At 40.2% G+C, this 23451-nt stretch overlaps 1 protein-coding gene and 1 long non-coding RNA gene across 3 annotated transcripts; one reads left to right on the top strand and one right to left on the bottom strand.

The window, feature by feature from the left end:
• Positions 1–29: 29 nt before the first annotated feature.
• Positions 30–4991, top strand: LOC129350517 (uncharacterized). Its single transcript, XR_008603955.1, has 2 exons — positions 30–503; positions 3568–4991. It is a non-coding gene; the product is annotated as an uncharacterized LOC129350517 (long non-coding RNA).
• Positions 943–22055, bottom strand: c2cd2l (c2cd2 like). 2 transcript variants are annotated; one of them, XM_035952807.2, is made up of 15 exons: positions 21786–22055; positions 21105–21536; positions 10632–10727; positions 10361–10480; positions 8535–8645; positions 7774–7887; positions 7544–7643; positions 7324–7456; positions 6167–6231; positions 5802–5923; positions 5063–5234; positions 4852–4950; positions 4408–4496; positions 3606–3819; positions 943–2946 (listed from the first exon to the last, which is right to left on the bottom strand). In XM_035952807.2, exons 2-15 carry the CDS (start codon positions 21459–21461, stop codon positions 2696–2698), a joined length of 2043 nt encoding a protein of 680 aa, XP_035808700.2. In that variant the 5' UTR covers positions 21462–21536; positions 21786–22055; the 3' UTR covers positions 943–2695. The 2 variants fall into 2 exon arrangements, with proteins under 2 accessions (XP_035808700.2, XP_023135967.2); XM_023280199.3 differs by having other exon boundaries at positions 4408–4535; positions 21786–22054.
• Positions 22056–23451: the final 1396 nt, after the last annotated feature.

The following is a 23451-nucleotide window of genomic DNA, read 5'->3' as shown; positions in this document are numbered from 1 at the left end:
TCTCTTACTATGGTGAGTGTTTTGTGACTTCAAGAAACTTTTACATCATTTATCCCATTGGTGGCAAGCTCCCTTTAAGCAAACAAGTATATTTAGAAAGTAATCTCGTTGTCTCCTGTAGTAGACAATAAGATAGCTAGTTAGCCATCTGCGCTAGCTAGTTAGCCATCAGCGCTAACTCCGTGCTCTGCTTGTATTTCGTGCTGCTGTTTCTAACGTTTAGCTCTCAGAAGCTAATACTTCAGTCAGCATGACGAACTAAGCTAGTGGTCTTACAGGTTCATTTTTTTCACAAGTTACAATGTCGTGTTTTTCATGTACTTAGGGTGAGTGTTTATTTCTGTTCAAGAATCCTTTCCACGTGCAAAGCCTACTCCACCTCCGTCATGGAGCCCCGAGCTCCCCTGCCTCCTCTCCAGCACCAGCTTCGACACCACTACCAGCTCGGACACCGACACTGTCAACATCAACCTACAGCACGTCACAGCAACGTCTTATCACTGGTAAGTGACCTGCCACACCAGAGACAGTAAAACCTTACACCTACTGCATGCAGGCATCAAGGATGCATACAGCTCCTCACCCCTCTGGGTCACTCAGATCACAGCCTGGTCAGAGTCAGACTGCAGACCATTTACATACCTATGGTGAAGAAACATCCCCCCACCATATGGTATGTGAAGAAGTGGCCTGGTGAGGCCACTGAAAGAGATGCTTACAAAACTCAAGGGAATATTTTAAACGATCTGCATATACACATTTAGGAAGTAATTTGGTACATTTCAGACAGCAGTAATATAGGTTCAGTTTAACCCAAGTGTCTCTGCACAGACACATTTTACGCCATAAAACAAAAGGCCTTATGGTGATATAAAAATGATCTTACCTCCTAAAAGAAATGAAATAGTCAAAAGTAATTCAGATTCAAGTACGCAGGCTAGGTGATGTTTCAAAAATAATTTATTTGCAATAAATTAAATATTTAAAATATAACAACGGAAGTCATATCTTAAATTTTGTAGCCACTTTTAGTTTCACATAAGAGCCCGTGTTTCACATATATACATTTTTTTTCAACGTGCCTTTAGACAGTGAAGAGGCTTTGTTCTTTTATTCAGCATCTGAATTCGTAGTAGTTTTGTAAAGCATGGAGTACATGTCCTTTTGACAGCAGGGGCTCCACCTGTGCGATCCATTTAATTTGTGTGTCTTTTCATTGATACAAAAAAGAGTAAATCAATTAATTGGGTTGTTCTGAAGCCCCATAGCTAATGCAGCCAGGTAAAAGATTTTTCATGTTCTCAGACAAAACACAAATGGCAAAAATGTATGTACATTTTTACATACTGGTTCTATTTGCCTTTGAAGGATGCAGCAGGTTTCTTCACATCTCTAGTTGCTATTAGTGATTTCATTGCTAGCCCTGAGTACAGTACATCCGCTCTGTCCTAAACTTCACTCACTTTGCCTGAGCAGAGCATCTCTGAACACTTCTTTGAGACACTCAAGTTCCAACTGCAGAAATATTGCAATATTCATTTAAAAATATTAACAATAATGCTCCTAAATGTTAATACAAGGTTCTGTTATGTTTAGTGTATAATTATGAACTGCATGTCAGCATTTCCTGCAAATGATTTTGTCTGCAATCCCTGCAAGGCATTTAACACAATATATGCAAATTTACTGAACAGCAATGATAGTTATTATAATGATAAAATCAATATAAAGTCACTTTGAGCGTCAGCATGACTCAGGCTGCATCTGAACAGAGGAGAGCAGTACCTGATCATGTTGCTCTTTTTTTACCGACAGAATAATGTCAGAATTTAATAAGTTTCAACTCAATGGCCAGCTTAAAAAGTCTGGTTGAATTCTCAAAAAGCAAACCAAAGTTATGATATTCCACAAAAAAGTACCTTTATAAAATAAGAGTACAATAAATGTTTTTTTTTTTGCTTCTTATATAAGATACAACATTAAACAACTTTCTGAAACCCATGTTTAAGCAATTAAGAATGGACATTACAGCGAGCTTAAGACAGATTTTTCTTAACTTACTTAAATTATGTCTTTAAATTACATCTGCATGGAAAAAATACACAGCATGTCTCTATTTTACAGTGTAATGCAACTATGATGACTAGTTTTTTGGGGGGTAAAATAAATAGCACTGTGTTTGTTTCATGATTTCCACATAATAATAAATTACAACCAACAATTTTTTTACATGTGCTGTTAAAAATAAAAAAACTTCTAAAGTCCAAAGTGCAACCAACAGCATCATACTGGCATTTTACATCACTAAATAGTTTAAGAACATTTTCCACCACCAGCCACAATTAAACTGTCCATCCATGGTTAGTGTTCAAACACGGCACAAAACATTTCACTGTAGCTCTTCCTTTCTCCTCAGCGAGCAGCAGGTTTCTTTTCAAAGAAAATAGATTTGGTAATCACATTGTAGATTCAGTGATGTGATTAAACATGACTTCTGTCCTGAAGGTGCAATAATTTCTCTCCATAGAGGAGTCCTTCCAGAGGTTTCCTCCTTACTGGATGTACAGGTGACAACCCGCCTGGGGTGTTCAGCCTGTCGAAGACCGGACTTGAGTTTAGTTGTTCCCCTGACAGCGATAACAAAGGTCTCATAACAAGGTCTGGATGATGCATGTCCTACCCAAATTAATGAGAATTAGTTATCCAGTGAGCTCGCTCCTCCGTTGGTAGCAGCAGCCTTGGATTTTGATTTGCCCGATGAGCGGAAGGAGAAGCGTTTGATGAGACGCCGGGAGAAGCTGCCAGACGTTTTACGGCTACTGTTGGAAGCAGCGGCGAAGTTATTGCCCATGTTGGAGATGTCTTCATGCGACTGGCTGAGGCAGGACTCTTTCTCTCGATGTCTTCTGCGGAACAATAGCTTCGTGCCGCTCTGTAGAAAACTCACTGCAGGAAGCAGACAGCATACATCCTAGTGTTGGTGGCATTCCATTATTAGAACAAGTTAACTACCTACCAGTTTTACAAATTAAATGAGTGATTTGCTGACATAGCTCCCTAATCAAAGTGAATTACTGCCCTTTGGCACTACATCCAATGACAGCCACTTCATACTGGTCTTGTATGTGCTGCAGTTTGGCCTCTAGAGGGCACCATATACAGCAGTCAGTAACTGCTGCTAAATCTGTAAATGCTGAATTGATGCTTTGTGGTTATGTAAGACCATACAATATTTGTTCGTATGTAAATGATACCATTCTATTTAAAATAATAGCAGTGAGAGTTAAACATGACAAAAAAAAAAAAAAAGTATATTTATCAGGCGCCTAGGTAGCTCAATTGTTTGAGCGGGTGACCCATAAACAAAAGGCTATAGTCCCTGACGCAGCAGCCTGGGTTTCACTTCCATCTCACGGCCCTTTACTGCAGGTCTTCCCCCCATTCCTCTCCCTACTTTCCTGTCTGCCTCTCTACTAACCTTTCTAAAAAAGCCCAAAAAATAAATTGTTTTTATATTTATTCTTTCATTTTCATTTGAATGAATGAATCTACCTCTGATGATTTCAGTGCACCGACCAAACAGTAAACTATCAGGACGGCGGTACCTTTATGATCCTTGAGGCTGCGGGTTTCCAAGGCACCAGTGGAACCAGTGTCTGATTCCACGTCATCCACAGATGGACGCTCCGACACGTCAGACGGTGTGGTTTCGTCTTGGTCCGGGTGATGTCCTGCCCCGTAATGGTTGCCATGCATGGCTGCATCCATGGCTGCAGCGTAGCCGCTTGATATTGCACAGTTTTCCTCTGATAGTGGAACCTGATGAGTGAGTGAAGCGGAGTATATGAATATATGTTAGTATTTAATGAAACTCCAAGCTAAACAACACTCCTTGAGATCAACATTTTTCTGACTATTACGCTAAAAATACAGTTTACTCTTAGAGGGTGACAATAGTCAGCCTCCTTAGATTTCATTATAATGAGACCTGAATGTTGCACCGATTAGTGTGTCAAGTGCGCTGACTTGCACTCAGTATGTTTCTACAGATTTCGAGGCAAAAATGAGGTCAGAAGATTCTCATTCTGCTACAAAGTGGTCCAGAGGGGGGCTGTGGACTAAATTTAGATCACACTAATTTTGCCTGGCTCTATGTCATTGTATTTTAGATACCTAGTGGTAGTTGATGCCTTATTGCTCATAAAATCATAGCAAAGTCTGAATATTTTTTTATCATTTGTGGCTGTGTAAATAACTGATGTACTGTCACTGAAAATTAAGTTTTCAAATCAAAGTATTTGCACTTAATAAAAGACAACCCATTGTATATGTACAAAGTAGGGAGGAACGGTCCAGTTTTAGCAGTTATGGTATAAATTCTACAAGACACAGAGTCCGTTCTCTGACCTTTGACACACCCGAGATGATTAGCGTGCTTCTTTTTGTCGGAGTCTTCCGAACTACTTTGGACTCTGTCAGCTGCCGGATGGCGGTCTCTGCAACAGGATCCAGGCCATTAGACAGGCGGCTGCTCTCTGAGCAACAAAAACATAAATATGTAAATAAGAACTATACTACTAAACTGAGATATAGTTTGTCAAACACATACACATGCAGATCCTTATGAAAACTCTCTATTGTATTCATCATGCTTCTTTTGTTCTTTGCTTTGCGTAAGCTAGTATTTTCCCTGTGTGAACCTGTTGCAGAGATACGTGAGGAACTTGCACAGACCCATGATGAGTACAGAAAAGAGCATTCCTCTCAACTCATGTTACACTGCTGCTTGTTGCTTGTCCTACTTTGCATCTCTTATGTAAAACAATGTCTGTGTTTCAGTCTACAACTCACTGCTGGGGTTTGGGCTGCTGCTGCCTCTGCCGTCAGACAGGATAGTGGGTTTCTTCTCAACCACCTCCACTTTGGATGGAGAACGCATAGGGGAATCACCTGAAAGACAGCACAGCTATTAAATTCCATTGTTAAGATTATTGCAACATTCTGTCATCTCTTGTTGTGCACCTACACTGGCACAATGAAATACTTTACACTGTAAACCTACCTGGGCTGCGATCAAGTTTCAGTCGAGACTGGACGGTTGTGACAGTAGTGACGATGGTTCCATCTGGCATGATGGTTCGGTCCACATCAACCTTCTTGGTGGGCGTGAGTAAAGACCGAAGTGGTAAAGCATTGTGTGCACTGCGAGGCTCCTCTGTTTCCAGATAAAGCAGCTGGAAGAGTAGAAACAACACAAAAATGAATCCCTGCATGCGGTTACACAGACTCCCACATTTAATGGTGCAAAAAAAATTTTTAGATTGGGTGGGGATGTCATTAAAAAATAAAGCACTTTAGATAAATTCACATTTGGGCCTGCAGGGAATGTTAGATGATTAATCAGTAGGCAGGATGGATCCAGTAGATTATTTAATGCATCTTTTGAAAGAGAAAAACAAATGGCACCAATGTGAAATGTAACCCTGCAGAAATTAAACAGATGTTAATGTTTTCTTTGAAGACATGCAGTATGTCAGTATGTAGATTGCAAGACAGAAAAAAAGGCAACAAGTTGGCTGCTGAAAAGACATCTGCACAACAACAGGCATGACAACAGACTGTATCGGCTGTTATACAACACTCCCTCTGCTTTTGTTGTGAATCTCTGATAGATTCCAGCGTGCTTGATGATAGATAATAAACTGTGATGTAACTGTGTAACTGTATGCTTCAAAGCATGAGGCTGTCTTTGAAACAGTTTAGTCGAATTTTACACGAGTGCAACACATCTCGTCACTCACCTCAGCAGTGATGGTAGCGTTTGGTGCCAAGCCATGGCCGGGGCTTATAGACAGTTTATGCTGTCCAGTGGGAACCTGTCTGTGGAGGTCCAAGGCGATGGAGGCGTGACCAGGCAGGAACTCTAGCAGTTTTAACACAAAAAGAACTCTTAGCATATTTGTATAAACAGCAGGAAAGCATGAGGCCGTAAGAGGAGCCTGACATTTTCTACATCTTTTAAAAAAGCGCTAACAGAGAGCATTACAGCGAGTCTGCCAGCAGTGCATTTTAGGCACTGATGATTTTGCTTAAGCAGTCTAAACATTCCTGCTGATCAGTTTCTGAACAGCAGCCAGTAGTAAATTGGTATTGAGCTCTGCCTTACGTTCCCTTTTGCCATTCCGCTCCAGAAGTCTTATTCTGAGCTCCTTGGTGTCTGGGCCCAGCTCCCTTCAACACACAGGACACAACTGTGTTACAATTAAAATGACACATTACTATGCAAATGTTAAATTACACTAACCCCAAAACCTGTTGGTGGGATTGAAAGGTATGTCATTACAGAATCGACAATATAATACCATGCGTAATTATACATTATACATACTTTGCAGTGATATTTCATCAAAATTACTTTGTCTTATTTAAATATTTGCCAGAAATAGAGCATTTGCCCTAACTGGATTCTGTAAAAAACATAAAATCCTGTGCTGCTTTTTGCAACTAAAGAAACATTAATGACTCAGCTGTGACCAACAGCTACGTTACAAAAATTCAGGGATTTTTCAGTGGAACTGGATTGAACTGCAGGATGTGTTTACATAGAACGTAAAGAAAAGTATGTGAACATATAGTAACAAACCTTCAGAATGTAAAGTCACTATTTTATTTTCTAGGACTGGTAACACCTGGAACACTTGGAAAAACGTACAAATGTTGTGCAAGTTGATTCCGTGTTTTTAAAAAGAAATTCAACATGCCTTTTACTTTTTTCTATTTATGGCATTATAAATTTGTTAGACATTTTAGTGTTTTCTCTACTTCTACCCAAGTTTGTACTGTTTCCAGCAGAAAACATGTCAAACCTGCTCAGAGTTAACTGGAACAATGCTGATTTTTTCCTTTAAAGCCATAAAAACCCATAAAAACTTGACTTTAGATCTTTAGTACTGCTTATGATTATACAAGCAATAGTAAAAGTTAAAAAGTAGAGTTCGATGTATTTAACACTCTGCTTCATCCTGACTGTGTGGGAGCAGTTTAAACATATCTGACCCACCAACTGTCACATTCTGCTTCTAATGTTGCTAAATCTAATTCTGTGCGTTGAAGAGCAAAGAGATGAAAAATACAAAAACCTCTCATTTGAAATAACCGAAACTGTTGCAGCTTGTAACTTCACACACAACAATATGATCCTACAAAATCTGTTCCGTCAAAGTAAGAAGCTGACTGAGAAAATACATTTTTTGGACATTTAAACCTGGTGAATGTCCACAGTCATTACACATTAACATGACTGCATGACACATAGCACCTTACATTGTAATTTCTTCACTCCATTCGAGTGCAGCGTTGGGGTTGCCAGACACAGACAGGAAGCGGGTTGTCCTCTCCGCAGAGGGTTGATCCAGGCTAAGGATGCAGCACACCTCCCCCGATCGAGACCACTGACCTGCGAACACACAGTGACGCAATGAGACCTTGGCAATCAGCAGGAAGCTGGGCGGAAATGATCCGGCGCCGAGGGAGAATATCTGACCTCTACTTAAGGTCGCCCTGAGCTGCCGGAGGAGCAGTCGTCTCACTAAGACAGTCTGGGATACAGAGTTCAAACCCACTGAGAGATGGTCCATGGGGGCCTGGGAGTGTCAAGGAGAAAGGGTGCAGAGCTCAACGGCATTATCACTTTAAGCACATGATCTATCACACAGCATCAAGCCATAGTAATTCAATTATTTCAGCAAGGGTAGCGACAAACATATTTCTTACTGAAGGACTGGGTGCACATGTTTTGAGGTTGAGCACCATCGCTGGGTGAGTGCTGAACAGAGTATCCTCGATCAGTCCCTTAATCATGTCCAGATCTACCTCACTCTCAGCGCCCTGAGAAAAGAAATACACAACTGATTACTTACTGATTTATTTTGAACTGAACTAGCTGCAGACACAAACCTAAATAATGCCTGATATCATCTCAATTCTAGTGAAACAGAATGGAAGTGTTTAATGTGGTTTTAATCTAAAGCGAGATGTTAAAAAAAAGCACCACACCTGTGGGGAATTAAACCAATCTCAATGTTCCATATGTATTATTTTACATCATCATTTCATTTCTTGTTTATAAACTCAGTGTGTGCCCCTGCAGAGCTGTCTACAGTAGGGAAAACAATTTATTGTGCTAATTATTCGGTTAATTCTCAGTTTATTAACTTTGATGCTGCCTCTGACACAAGGCATTAAATGCCACACACATTTACATAACGATATTCGAGGAATCACAGCATTTCCTTCATGACTCACAATAAGTTAAATGGGATGGAAAGTGACTCACATGCAAAACACGACGTGCTGACAGATTTATGAAAAGAATGTGACAGAAAGCATGAGCAGTAAAACATTGCATAATTTCCTTTGTTTTTTTGCAATGCATGCAAGCTTTTGGATTGTAAACAACTGAACGGTTTGGGAAATGTGACCTTTATTGACTGCAGGCATATCAAATTAGTGGTGTCAGTTTTAAATGTTCTCACCTGTCTCTGCAGCTTGCACGGAGACACGGTCAGAGACAATGATGGCTGCTTGGAAAGATTCCAGGATATCAGCAGACCCTCGTCCTCTACCTCCTCCAGGCTCGCCGTCACCTGATGCAGACAAACAGGGGGAGACAAGGTTGGAAAACACTTTAGATGTAGAGGCAGACAGCAAGTTAACAGGCATGCAGATACAAGAGTAAGGATTCTGTGTGCAGCCTGTTCCAGTTGATAAATGATTAACACAGTTTCATTTTGATAATTTAGTACAGTCCTCCTAGAAGACTGACACCCTTTGTTAGCTACTTCTATAATACATTTCACATTTAAAGAGCAACGCTCAAGTTGAATTTGTCACCAAATTTAAACCTAATATGTCTCAAAAATGGTTGTTTAAAAAGATGAGACATACAGGCAGAAATTCTTGTTAAAAAAAGCAGGCATTTTGAGCATTGCCCCTCACAATGCTTCATTTTTCACAGCGTGTCATAATTACAAGATGTAACAGGGTTGTCTCTGCCTCATCGCCCTGTGCAAAAGTAAGTGGTAGTGAGTCTAAGCAGCTGTGATTGGAAAACTTTTTTCATCATAGTGAATTACTGGGTTTGTGCATGTTCCACAAACTCCATCTTGTCAGGACATTGAGGCTTCACTTTCTTAGCTACTTCTTATATCTTGGTGCATTTTGTGCAGGTGAACAGACTACACTACTGCATCTGTAATGAAAAGCGTGTTCGTGTGCAGTGTTATTTTTTGACCAGAGGATCATTTTCCCAGAGAGAGATAATGTAGTTCTGAATGAATGTCAAAGTCAGGCCATGTGAGACTGATTGCGGGTTTTAGCTTCTGCGTCACACAACTTCTTCAGCTCCGCAATCAGCAGCAGCGTCTGGTACAGTTGCCGATGTGAGCAATAGTTGTAGATCCGTGAAAGATTGTGCTTGACGAAAATGCAAACAGTGCACTCTAAGTCTTCTTCAATGGTTGCAAACATAAATTAATGAGCACTCTTCCACCTCTCTTAAATGGCATCATAAAACAGTCAGTTTATGTTCGACAAGTGAGATATGACTGATACCAGCTGATCCTTGTTCATTAGTTTCTGTTATGTAAGTATTAAAAGACCCATATTTGGGGAGCTTTACTCAACACTGAGACAATTCAGAGTTAGCAGAAGCATCTGCAGAATGTAAACAAACCTGGTGGACTGAGGGGCTGTTGCTCTGTCTGAATGGCTCACCTCGGAAGCAGCAGGCAATTAAAGGGCAGGATTATACCAAGTTTGATCTACACAACTATTGGTTTGTTTGATGGTATGTAGCAGTTCAGTAAAATTCTTACTGACTTTTTAAGCTGGGAGACTGACTTTTGAGAAGCATCAGAAATGGCAGAAGTAAACAACCACAAGATACAATCAAATGATTTTTTCACCATATGGGATATTTAATACTCCTGCCTCTATTAAACTAGTTTGCTCTCCCTTTTGTGATGTCACTGCCAAATCATGTTTTTTCAGATGGGTATAAAACTCCACTACAAAAACTACTCCAAATGTTATTGTAGCGTATATATAGACATCTTTTTCCAAAAATATAGTTACCCATTCATGTTCCCACAAATCAGTTCATGAGGGTTTCCAACCTGCAAGTTGCTCTTTAACGACAGTTGCAGTGGTGGTGAAAGGGCATGAGATTTTTGTGTAAAATTACACATTTGAATAACAATGCAAATGACGCATTGACACTCTCATTTGTTTTGTCTTGCTGTCTGTGAGGTCTGACCTCACATGTACAAACTGCAAAAATCCAGGTGATTTGCTTTAGTACCTTTGCCACCATTGGTGCAATAGTGATCTGATAGGTGTCCATGGAAACGGCAGCATGTGACTGCTGGGTGACCGTCACAGGAAATGTCACTGTGTCGATGCAGCATTTACAGTGTAAAACCTGCAAAACAAGAGGAGGACAAAAGTCATCACATGCACTTCAATCAATTACTCCAATTAAAATTTTCTGGATGACTAAGTGAAGATGGAAGCATTGGAAGTTTTTACATTTTTTACAGCTGTAATGAACATAAACTCCAGAGATTACTCACCATTCTGTTGGCCGACTGGTCAGTGCAGGTCACGCTATCTATTGCAGAGGCTGTGGTTAACTGGAGGCCGCTGTCAAAAGTGATCTGGACTGAGCTCTGGCAGAGACAGAGGAAAGAAAAATGTCCTAAATATTACGTAAGAGAGAGGAGAGACACTTGGGGATGACATGAAAGATTGTGTACTGCACTGATATAGCCTTTAAAGCAGATTGCTAGCAGCTTGGCATAATTATGATGGACTTTTAGTCAATTGGCAAATGGAACAGCTGCAGTATCATATAAAATAAAATGCAAATTAATGATGCCATTTAATGAATTTTGAGCATGTTTGGAATTTCTGAGTTACTGTGAAATTCACTGATCATGTCATTCATATATTGATCATATAATGCAATACTTAAAATTTAAAAATCACAGCGGTACTCTTCCCTGGAACAATAACCATATGATCTGTGCAGAAACTGAGATGTTCCAATAGGCTACATGAAAGAGTCAGTTTTATTAATGTGCAATCATTTTCTCACATTAAAGGCTCGATATTACAATGTGGATGTGTTAAATCTTAGGCTGAAAATTTACACAAATCAATATACAATCTTGCTGTTGCTGGCAAACACAAAGTCATTGAAATTACAATGCATGGCAAAGAACTATAAGGATTTAAACCCATGCAGCTCTGTGGATTAGTGGATTCAGATGAGTGTTGCCTGAAGATACTGGCAAACCAATTACAACATATGTTTGACCAAAGGGTGGTATGGACGAACTAATATGAGCTTTTGCAATGCTGCAGAAGCTGTAGGCTGCTTTTCATTGAACTGCAACTGGTTCAGGCAGCTCAGGCAACCCCACGCCTCAGACCTGACAGCGGCATCCATTATCAAAACTGCAACAGTCAGTGCTTAGTCATGCTTACAAGCAAAGCAGCTTTTCCTGCGTGAGCGTGAGACTTGGAGGACAAGAGGATCTCTGTTTTAAGAAGAAGATTCACCAGACTCACGGAGACACCAGTGGCCTACTGTCACTGTGTGAGTGTGCCAGACGGATCGGTTTTACTGGACCGCTTTAACTGGCTCAGGAGATGCAAGTGAGAGAAAACAAATCCCCTATTGTCAGGGCATATGTTCCACTAGGTCCAAGTCCAATCTGTATCAAACACAACAGTGGAGGCGGGGCAAAGGTGGGAGGATGATATAACAAAGTTTGTGATGGTGTGTGTGTGTGTGTGTGTGTCAGTGTTCCAGCCAGAAGGGCAGGAAGCCAAGTGCAATGCTGCAAGCTTACGTAGGTTCCCTGGACTAACACTGCAGTCACATGACTACAGCGTACAACCGGCTGTGTTTACTTCGGTTGGCTGGAGCCTCTGAAACTGCTCAGTCACCCAACCGTTCATTGCATCTGAAATGTGAACAAATGTGAAGTTTCGTATTTCAGATTGAGATTGTTACTAGTCATGTGGTTCTCACTATGTGTAATAATAAGATTTTTGTGTCACTCCACCAACAGCATCTTTGTAACAGACTAATGAGTCATTCTGCAAAAATGTGTTTGACAAACACAAAACAGTATTTCATTTTTAGATCTCTTTTTTTTTGCATTTAACCTTCATTAGACAGCTGCTGGTGTAGGTTTAGACAAAATATCTGGACATGTCCAACAAATATGACTTAGGAGAGTCAAATGAGGGCATCACATTTACAAGGTATGTGTCTAAACCACTCGACCACCAGAAAATAAAAGCACCCTCAAATCCACATCCAGAAACAGGACATGTCAGACTGCATTTACAGCAAATATTTGCAGGGTTTTTTGTGTCCTTGATAAAAAGAAACTGACATTTTTTTATTTCTGCGATCTTTTTAGGACACACAGCAGTACAGGATCACCAAGATGTGCAACTATTGTCTGCTATTTCAATCCAATACTGAGGTCTAGACTGTGAAACTAGTCGTAGATTTAAGGTTTGAATTCATTCAAGGGAGTTTGTGTAGATCATATCCATTGGCTTTATTGGTAGCCATCTGGTGCACTGTGGTGTTGTATATCGTCCTGGCAGACACTACACAGCCCATTTTGTCATGAAGAGGGCGATGCTGGTAGCGTAGTCACTGATTTGTCCTTGTAACCACCACTATTCAACAGTGTGTGCATGTGAGGGGTATTTCTGGAAAGAGACAGTTCCTGAGGACATCCGCGGTGTCACTTCAGGTTTATCAGCGTCACCCCCTTTGGGTCCAGCTGGCTGAACGCCTCTGAAGAGCATGTGGGTCAACCAGAAATACACTCCCCCTGTGGCTTTTCATGACCCTCATCCTCGTTTCCCATATTTCCCGTTAGTCGTGCATATTTCAGATTCAGGCTACAAGATGGCGCACAATTTGTAACGTTGAAAAATCATTTCTGAAGTATTTTTTTAAAAAATTGAGCACAACCACACATAATGCTGATGTTTAAGCATTTTTTAAAGTAAATTTAGTTTAAGAACTTGAAATGACAAAAATGCTAGCATGAGGGCATATGCTAGCCCTAGGAAGCCAGCACATGCCTTCATGCTAGCATGGTTAAAAACAAAGAACCTGTACAGTATTTATTTTTGTTATTTCAAGTTCTTAAACCAGTGTGTTGTTTAATGAAGGTCAATTTTTCCTGCTCATATGCTAAGCATATTAGCATGCTAATGTTATAATTTAGTTTCACAGTGCTGTTAGCATAATTATAAACTTTTGTAAACTGCGATTAGCCAGAGACAATCTGGCTACAGTAGCTGGCTAACTTAAGTGCTTTCTTCCATGAGGCGCAGATTTCAGTGACACACACAGTGGATACATATTTCAATATTTACTACACATGCATTTGTAAAAAAAAAACACAAAAGAATCAGACAGCTTTTATTTTTAACATTAGCTACTGTATAACAGTACTAATGGACATTATAATGCCTCCGACATTACTGCCAAAACATAAATATGAATTATAAGCTCATATAATCACTGCAGCTTTGATGAATTTGAATTTTTTGGAGGCTTTAACGAAGTCTCATTCTGTATTTCATTTAAATAATGTTTTAGCCAGTTATAGTCAAAATGTGCCCGTTTTTCAGTCTGCTTCTACAACATAGTTGAGATTTACACTATTCAAAGAATCATCCTAAAATATGTTTAGAATTTGCATTGAGTTTGTGACAGAAACTATTAAAGTCTAGGAGGTTTCAAATGACCTCAATTAAATTAATCTATCATTAATTAATGGTTGCCACATGTGCATTTGAAGAGGTTATCTCCCCAAACAAAATACACAAAAGGGGGCAAAAGAGATCACACCTATATGTGTGTTGACTCAGCAGGGATAATATTACATGAGAAAAGTTGATCTACAGGAACATATCTGAAAGCAGTACAGAAAGAGTGAGAGTCATATTGTATTATAGTGCATTATATTCGTCACCTGCGCTTGAATATTGTGTATTCACAAATAAATGCATTTCATGAACTGTTGCAGCACTGGTGCATTAAAAAAATCACCACAATGTAAAAAATGAAATGTCTCATACTTATAGTTTCATGTTCAAATGAAACCTCTACACCTATGCCTTCTCCTTATTATAAAGTACTGGAATATATTGAACCATCCTCCCATCAGCTATTAACCATTCATTACTTGATAAGATTAAGTTTCTGTTGTGGTTTTATATTCCCAAATAGATATTCATTATAATGTCTTGAGGTGGAGGAGGAACTGTTCTTCTAGCTACGTATAAAACCACAAAAAGTAATCTGCCAAATACATTAAAACTGAAAAAACAATACTATGTTAACCATTTACAATCTTGCTTGACTTCACAATCTGTTCAGGTACTACACAAAATCAAAATAATGCAAAAAGTCTGTCTCCTTTTAAATGCTGAGTCAAATGCTGAGTCAAAGCAGCCTTCCTTGTTGATTAATCCCTGCCACAGAAAGAAATTACCCCTCTAGTAACATTTGGCTGTTAAAGTAAAACTGGCAGGTGAAGTTGAATCTCATCAGCAGCTGCGACTGAGGGATAAAAAGGTTAGTTTCCTGCGCTATCATATGAAATGAGCGCTGAGTGCTTAATGTCCCCTATCGTTAAGAAGGAACCTACTTGAGCATAATCACAGGGCATTAATCATCTACCAGCAGCTCGCAGGCAGGGAGGGAAGAAACAAATTGTGTCCTGGAGCTATTCAACAGACTCTTGATAATTACAGATTGTGAATGGACAGGGAGCTTCCTTCCCCACAGATGCACACGTTTTGTTCTCCGCTACCACCCAGTAATGACGGCTTGACATCATGTGTCAGCTGCAGATGCACGCGCAGTCTGCTGATGCTTTATGATCTGCAGTTCTGGGGAGGCCCACTAGTCCGGTCCTTCAAGCCTCATCTACAAACTAATCCAGCCGGAGACGTCTGACGAGCTCCATATCAAGTCATTTCTTCTAAGGCAAGATTATATCCAGAGGCTCACCCAGTAATACTTGAGCAGACAGACATTTTTGCTGGATAAACAACTGAGTCATGAAATGAGCTGCATCGTGTGGTGACTCTCCGAGGGTGCAGGAAGAGACTGAGAAGACTGTGGGTAAATGAAATGAAACCACGCCGTGCAACACATATCAGATGAAGTTGTGACTGGGGTGACAAGTGAGCATTTGATATTATTGCACCTAATCCTACTTCATAAAGTATTTCCAAGTGGAAACCCAATTGAAATCACCCGAATTCTGACCCAGCGGGTGAGTGTTGATGCATCAAGAAAACATCCTTCTGTATATATCACTACATACAACCAGCTGTGATGAAGCCTCGGGCCAATCCATGGACTACAAGGACACAGAGAGAATGAGGAGGGGGTTGGTGGTGCTAATTGTAGGTCTTGGCAAGTGTACGTTATCATGTGACAAGAGGTAGATTTGACATATCTTAATCCTGCAATGCCAGTGACGAACCTCCTACTCTGCTTTTTATCCTGAGTTGGCAATTGTTTTCTCTAATCTATATCTGAGACAGATACTGTATATCAGAGAGAAAAATCTAATCTTATGATTTGAAGTATCTCAAAGGAAGAGGCCAGATGGGGCTCTGTCACGAGTCAAGTCAAATCAAGTTATTTAAATAGCACACTTCAAACAGCAGATGTTGACCCAGATGTTTTACAATAGACCAATAAGAATAATGTTACAAATTTACCTGACTATTTTAAATATCAAAGTTAAGACCCTGCAATATTGTGCATATTGTGTATTTAAATATATCTAGCTCTTTATCTCCCCACAACACTGTTTGGTGAGCTCATACACACTGAGCTAAATCCCTCTGCAGCACCAGTGTCCTTTGATAGCCAGCAAACACACATATTACATCTTTCTGAGTTGCCCTGTTTCCCTTTTCCTACTTTAATATCAAGTAAATCCCACTACAATCAGATCTAGACACCTAAACAAGGATGCTTTTGTAGGAATCATTTGTTGCCATTTATGTAACAACCCTAAATCCTGTGTCAGTATTCAGCCCTGTGAATCATTTTTTAGTCTCCTCTTGTTCTTTCAAATCCTGAACTTCGGGGAGTCAGGGTCAGGCCTCCCCTCGGGAGTGTTTTGCAACAAGGACACAGCATTCTGACAACACTGAAAATTAGTGAGACAGCATGAGGTTCCCTGGCTGACATCACTGGCTGCTGCAGTGGACAGAATATCGATGAGCACAGCCATATGAGACGTCTGAAATGAGTGCTTTTTAGAACTACAGACAGTGGCCCACTATTGCTCATGAAATCTTCGTGAAAACAGAGATTATTAAAACTTGCTCCACATCTCTATAAATAAAAGCACACCCTCCTGCACCCTTTGTCTTGGGGACTTTGTTTCGACATGACAATGAATACCAAATTCCCACAGCCAGCTTTCTTTTCTGATTGCACAATGTCAACACACACTACTGTGATCAGCGACACTTACTGAGTGACTGGAATACAATGGTATGTGTTATGCATGTAGAGTCCTGTAATAAATATCACGTTTCACAATGACCTTAAGAGCAACACGGCCTTAAAAACCATTATGTGATAGACCACACAGTCTGCAAGTTATATTAGCTCTTTTCTCACATCACGTGTGAATAAAGAGCCAGTTGTCCGTGTAATATGTTGTGGCACATTGCCAAACCAAGGTAAGACCTTCAGAATTTATTTTTACCACAGGTCTTGTAGAAAAGCAAGTAAAATCAGTCACAACAGACTAAAGTTGGAGGTAAATAATGGTCTAATCTACTGTGAATGTTTGTGCCATGTAAGAATGCAGTAGGTGCTTGTGATATGAATACAATTTTTAAATTCATATACCTTTATATCATGATATGGGAAAATACACACAATTATTGGAAATTGTTGGTTGATAAAATAGTCTCACAGAAATGTTTTAGCACTAATCCAGAAAATTTAATACCCGACATTCTTGCTCATTCATCTACAAAATTGACTAAAATGGCCAAATGCCTCCAGAGATGTGAAGGACATAATATGATGGTATAAACAGCATGGATCCCTGGTGATAGACAAATGTGCATTATTCGTATCATTCTCTTGTAACATATCCTTTATCTATTAAAAAAATTGTTTGATATAAACATGCTCACATGTTTATTGACTTGGTTTCCAAGACTTACATAAAATGCAAATTTCTTGGAGAGGCCTGTCATTTTTACTCTTATTTTATGTATAAAATAAATAAATAAGATATCATGTGTAACTCTTTAACCTATAGAAGTGCTACTACCATAGACTGTACATAAGACATGGACCTAGTGACCGTGACATCACCCTCTGGTTTGAGGACTGTTTTGAAGCTTCCAGTTTGGCCATGTTGCTCTTTTGAAACTGTAGGGTATGAGTAAGCAGTGGATCTGAGATGAAAGAACACTACACTCAGCAACCTATCACTCACAAGGCCCTGCTCTAAAACATACCCTGCTTTAATGCCTATTTTACTCTAAATGGGACATTCATTTGCAAATAAATATTGCGCTGTGTTTTTAAAGCCTTGAAACAATTGATTGAGGCCATCAGAAAAATGTTTCCTGCAGGAACAAATCAAATAAGAAGTGGGGTCTTTCCTCATAGACTTGAATACAATCTCAAACCAGAGGAGTCGCTCCTGCTGGCTCTTTGAAGGAATGCAAGTTTAAAGCAATTCTGCGCTGGTTTCACTTTTCAGATCCTGAAGCTACATCGATTATTATTATAGATAATTAATCCAGACAGAGCTAGGCTAGCTGTTTCCGTCTACATTCAGTCACTGTGCTAAGCTAAACTAAATAACTGCTGTTTGTAGCTTTACTGTAGCATGCAGGCAGGATCAATTAATTGTTTTTTGACTAAAAAATGTCAGAAAATAGGTAAGAATGTCCATCACTTAGAGCCACAAGAACTAAACCCTTAGATCTACTCTTATATGATTGCTTTATATTATATATAGATATCACATATTATGTAAGGACATTACTATCTGAGAAGTCTTTTTTGTTCATATGTGCCAAAAAAAAGCAAAAAAAATTATACCATACTCAGTAAAACGAACACTCTGCTGGATGACCATATTGGGCTCTGCAGAACCCTGATTGTTGCTTCAACTTACCCATGCAGGCTCATTCAACTTGCCTTTATTTGGGTAAATTTCAGCATAATTATTTAAAGACTTCTGTCAGCACCAATCTTAAATTCTGGAGAGGTACTTAGGTTAATGCTATAAAGGATTTGTGTACTAATCCCCACATGATGACATTGAAGCCGTATCTTCATCGTGCTGCGTTCCTCCAAGGTAGCTCATGTTTTGCCTGATGTAGAAACATAATCATGAATTGCAGGCTAGAGGAGAACGTGAGTCTTCAGGACCGTAGTATGGGGCGGTTGGCTGCCCTCGTGTCTGTTTTCAAAGTGGCCACAGAAACCTGCCTGGCAGGTGGCAGATGCTTATTGTATGTGAAGGTATAGAATGCGATGCGACTCGCTTCCTGCCACTTAATACTTTCTGTATCTGCACAGAGCCATACAGCAGGTTTTTCCAGTCAGGTTTTCAGAGAGGAGGTGAAAAGTCAGAACATAAAATGAACAACATTGAACACACCTGGCATTACAGCATGATACAACTCAATAGTAAACACAAATACTTAGTATCACAGCTGATGCTTGTGTGGTTGATGCTAGGAGGACACTATAGAGATGTGACCTTTACGTTTCACAACAAGGATCTAGAAACCTAAAGCCCTTAGATTACATTCTGCAGGTACAACTATTTAATAAGGCATGTTTGTCTTTTGGTATCTACAGTAAGAGTCGAATCCAAAGGTTCATTAACAATCTTTCAGTTGATTAGCATTTACCCCAGACACATTTAGACTAACAGATTGCTCTGCACGCTGACACAGTGACTAGCAGATATTTTATTGTGATGAGTAAACTAACAAAGCTTTGGCTCACACACTCGGTTCACAAACTAAACACCACATGGGCAAATAGACGCAGGCAGCTTGCCTCTGTCTCCTCCACCACTGACGCACATGCACAGTCTGGAAAATTATCTCGCAGTGAACATCAAACACCTTGTTTCTACTTCTTTCTAGTATAGCAGCTAGTTTAAAGTCCTTTTACTGGGGTTAGGAAGGATCTCATAAACCTAAAGGTCGTATAGTCATCAGATAATTAACCCACAGACAGTCAGGCATTAGTTACTCACTTACAAAAAGTATCTATAGCTACCTCCTTCTTAAAAAAACAAAACCCTCTTAAAGCAGAAAGATCTAACATTCTAAAAGCCTCCCTCTTGTTTTAGTGCTGTCAAATGGTTATGTAGTGTTTTGTATTGTGGTTTACTTTATATGACTTAATCACTAAATTTGAAGGTAAATATAGTGTAGCTGCCACCTGAGATCTCCATTAAACAAACTCTCATTAAAGACTCCAAAGTTCACTCAAGGTTCACTCCAGTGTTGTGGAGTTTCTTGGTAGCTGACAGCCACAAAGGTCACAATGGATCAACTAATTAGGCCGTTGGAAGATAACTAAGCTGGCACACTCCCAGTTACTACAGTGTATTAAAGAGAGGCATTTCCAAAGAACCAACACAAAATGAGTCTAGATGAAAACAGATACAGTGAAAGCTCACAAGGCTTAATGCTGCACAGCAACACATATGTGGAATGCAGAGAAAATTCAAAACAGCACTTTAGAGTCACACGAAGCAAACAGTGTTCAAAGCTGTGTGTTGCACTTTAGATGTTTTTAATTGTATCCATCACGGAAGCATCTGATTCCATTTACAATAAGAAGCGTGACAATGACTCCAAACACACAGACACAGTCACAAAGAAATAACTTTAGCAACAAGAAGAACAAGGGGTTGTGAAACAGATTGTCTGATCTCAGCATCATTGAGCCAGTTTGTGGTCACACTGAGAGACAGAAGCAAATGAGGAAATACCTTGAAATAATGTGTGTATCTGAGAGAACTGGTGCTGCATCCTCACTTTGACTATTAGCACGCAGTCTTATATTTCAACTTATCTGCCGTCTTTTATTAGCTTGTCTTTCCATTTGGATGCTAAAAACAGGCAACGTCTCTGAATAAATATTTCTCTGGTGACAAACATCTGAGAGCAGGCTTTCAATCAGCAAATGTGAGGTGACTCCTATGGATCAGAATCGAGTGTCGTTTGTTGTGTACCTTCACCAAACGGATTGATGTGACCCCTTTAAACTCTCGTCCAACTCATCTTTCACCCAACACACACACAATCGGTTCATAAGTGGGGGGCTGGAGGATTCATCTCCTCTTCCAAACCTCACAGGAAACACCTGACTGTGTGGCAGACTTTGATTTGCACACATCAAAAGGAGCTATTTAAAAGCAGAAAGACCTTTAGAAACTTGCGATAAGCCTCTAACAAGTGGTAAGTGTCTGGAGTGCTGACCACAATGAATCAATCATTAATGTGTGAGGCCGTGTTGCAACTTCCTCTGATACCAAAAGTAAAGGTTATGAGCTGCAGGAAAGGTCACTCCACCATTCTTCTTTCTTGGACAACAACATTCCCAAAGTGATGGAACACATGCATCCATTTTCCCCCCATCAGACTATTTTTATGAGGAGTGGGTGTAATTGAGGCTGTGCTGACTGGTCTTGCCTCTCGACTCTTTTGTGCATTGATTCAGAGCTGTTACGCAAGGCTCTGCCCCCCCATCCTCTTACCGATTAGAGACACTCTAACTCCCACACCTCCACCTTCCTGCCCACACGTACTTCCAGCGCACATGGGCACACCAACTGTATCAGCTCCTGCTTAAGAATTAATGCCTCTGCTTAGCGGAGTAACCTTAAGCGTACTCTTCCACACACTGCCATCATGCTTGCTCAGCTTTGATCTGCAGCATGATGTATGATACACCTCCTTTGATTACTCACCCCATGTCTGCAAGCCTGCTCGTTCAGAGCCTTCACCCAGGTCCTCTGCCAGTGCTCCCTGAAGGACTTGAAGGAGAACAGAGAGGTCAACAAGCCTTTAACCCCGGCCTCAGATGCGGTTCCTCCATCCCGGCCGGCGCGCAGCTTCAGGAGGAAGCTCCACACACCTCCAGCCAGGCTCTGAGGAGGCTGTCTGAGCTGCCAGGCTGCCTCTGTCTTGACCTGCTTAGCTGCCTTCCTGGATCTCCACAGCCGCAGCACAGTCAGCGAGTACTGGAACAGCCATCCTAGCACAATGAGCAAGGAGGCGAGGAAGAGACCCACCAGACACAGCCAGCTCAACTCCTGGAGCTCCATCAGCGCCTCCCGGAGCCTCTCATACCATCAGGTCCAGATGGAAATATCAGCTGGAGCAGATCAGCTGCCTTTAACCTGTGAGTGGCAGCAAACACAGTCAGCCTGGTTAATGGGGCACTGATACATCCTCAGGATGCAAAGAGACTGCAAGCACCTTAACTTGCTTATTTCAGATGATGACAATACAACAGCTTGAGTGTGCTTGAAGCAGGAGCTCGGTGCGTAAACGCTGCGCAGATCTATAGAAATGAACCATGCACGGAGCAGAGCGCGATGCTGCGCAGGTTAATGGAGAAAACTCAACAACTGCAGCTTCATACCAACCTGAAGTTTAATTTAAAGGCTCCGAGCTGCGGGCTGCAGGTAATCAAAATAAGCTGGTTTCATGGCGAAACGGAGCGGCTCCAACAACAAATGTGTTTGTCCCATGTCCGAGTGTTCAGCGAGGTTTCGGCTGGTGTCTGTCTGCTGTCACGGATCGGTTCAAAAACAAGCCCGGTGTCTCTGTCACTGCATTACAGGCTCCAGCGGGTTTAAAACCTGCGCTGATCGTACCCTCCTACCTCTGCAGCCCCTCCACAGCGACGATCTGACAAAGAGCAGCAGTGACCTGCAGGAGGCGCTGCAGCGAGGAGGAGGCGAAATCCACGGCCTTCAAAATAAAAGCACAAAACATAGATCCAAAATGAGAAAATTATTTTAGCCCAATTTCAGCTGAATTTTGGCGATGTTTTTCCTTTCTGGTTTATGTTGTGAATTTTCGGCACTTAAATACAACATCGCCTGCATTTTTTACATACATTTTACATCTCTGTCTCACAGAAGGAAGGTGTGTCAAAATCCACTTCAACAGACTTATTTTTGTATTTGTTTATGTTGTGCCCACATGATGCACACTCCCAATGCTGTTATATTTAACTCAGTTTTACTTAAATAGCACCAATTCCCAACATATGTCATCTCAAGGCATTTCACTTACTAAGTTGAAGATCTCACAAAATTATAGCCAAACATTCCTTTGGTTTCCATTTGAGCAAGCATTTGACAACCATAGAAAGAAAAACTCCCTTTTATTTGGAAGAAATTTCCAGCAGAACCAGGCTCAGGAAAGGCAGCCATCTCCTTCACTGGTTGGGGTGACGGTAAAGGGAAGCGAGAAAAGAATGGCAGACATTAGAATAAAATAAAAACTACTTAGGCCAGTAACTTGAGATCAAAAATGTGTACTCTCCACAGCCAGAGAAACCTCCATGGTAGACAAAACACAAACAATGGGAAAGAGAAGACAGAAGCTGAGAATTGCATTTTCTAATGGGATCACATTGTAGAATATAGTTTTTAAGATATGGCAAAGCTTTGTCATTAAGAGCTTTTTATGTGAGGAGAAGGACTTCAATACTGAATATATTGGAAGAAATACCATCTAATTAAATGTAATAAACTACACTTGCAAAATACTCAAAGTCTTTTTAATAAATTCCTACCTAAGTAAAAGTATAGAATTATTATGATAAAAATCTATCCACCTATTTTGTATACACCGCTTTATCCTCTGTAGGGTTGTGGGATAATGAGAAAAATGTTCTACTAATAACCAGATGTGACATATTCTTCATCAAATGTCACCTGTGGCTGATATAAAGGATTTTATTAGATTATTAATATTGATTCAACAACTGTACTCCCAACTGTGGTCATTATGAAGCTATTTTAAATACTTCATGGCCATTGTGTACAGTTGTAGATAAACTGGTGTTGCAACTTGTAACTGCGTCTTAAAGATGTAAGATCAATTTATTGGGGTAATATTTTCATCTAAATTGTAATGGAATTATAAAGTAGTAATACTCAAGTACAAAATTGTACTTAAGTACAGTATTTAAAACTTGGTTAGTTTCCACCAGTGCATACTCTCTAATAAAGGTTTGTTTCACAGGTAATACGCCAGAAAGAAAAAAAGAAAATGTATACGCTATAAAAACAATGCCTT

This window comes from Amphiprion ocellaris, chromosome 14, assembly GCF_022539595.1.
Source record: "Amphiprion ocellaris isolate individual 3 ecotype Okinawa chromosome 14, ASM2253959v1, whole genome shotgun sequence".
NCBI classification, from domain to species: Eukaryota; Metazoa; Chordata; class Actinopteri; family Pomacentridae; genus Amphiprion; species Amphiprion ocellaris.
Note: the sequence above shows the minus strand (reverse complement) of the source record. Positions and strands in the feature narration are given on the sequence as shown.

Bases quoted from the DNA above. Each gene is read 5' to 3' on its own strand.
- c2cd2l (XM_023280199.3), bottom strand. From the start codon at position 21,461: ATGGAGCTCCAGGAGTTGAGCTGGCTGTGTCTGGTGGGTCTCTTCCTC. The intron at 8,646-10,360 runs GTACTAAAGCAA...TGTCTGCATCAG, and splicing joins TTGCACCAATGGTGGCAAAG to GTGACGGCGAGCCTGGAGGA. The intron at 4,536-4,851 runs GTGAGTTGTAGA...TTTGTTGCTCAG, and splicing joins CAGCAGCCCAAACCCCAGCA to AGAGCAGCCGCCTGTCTAAT.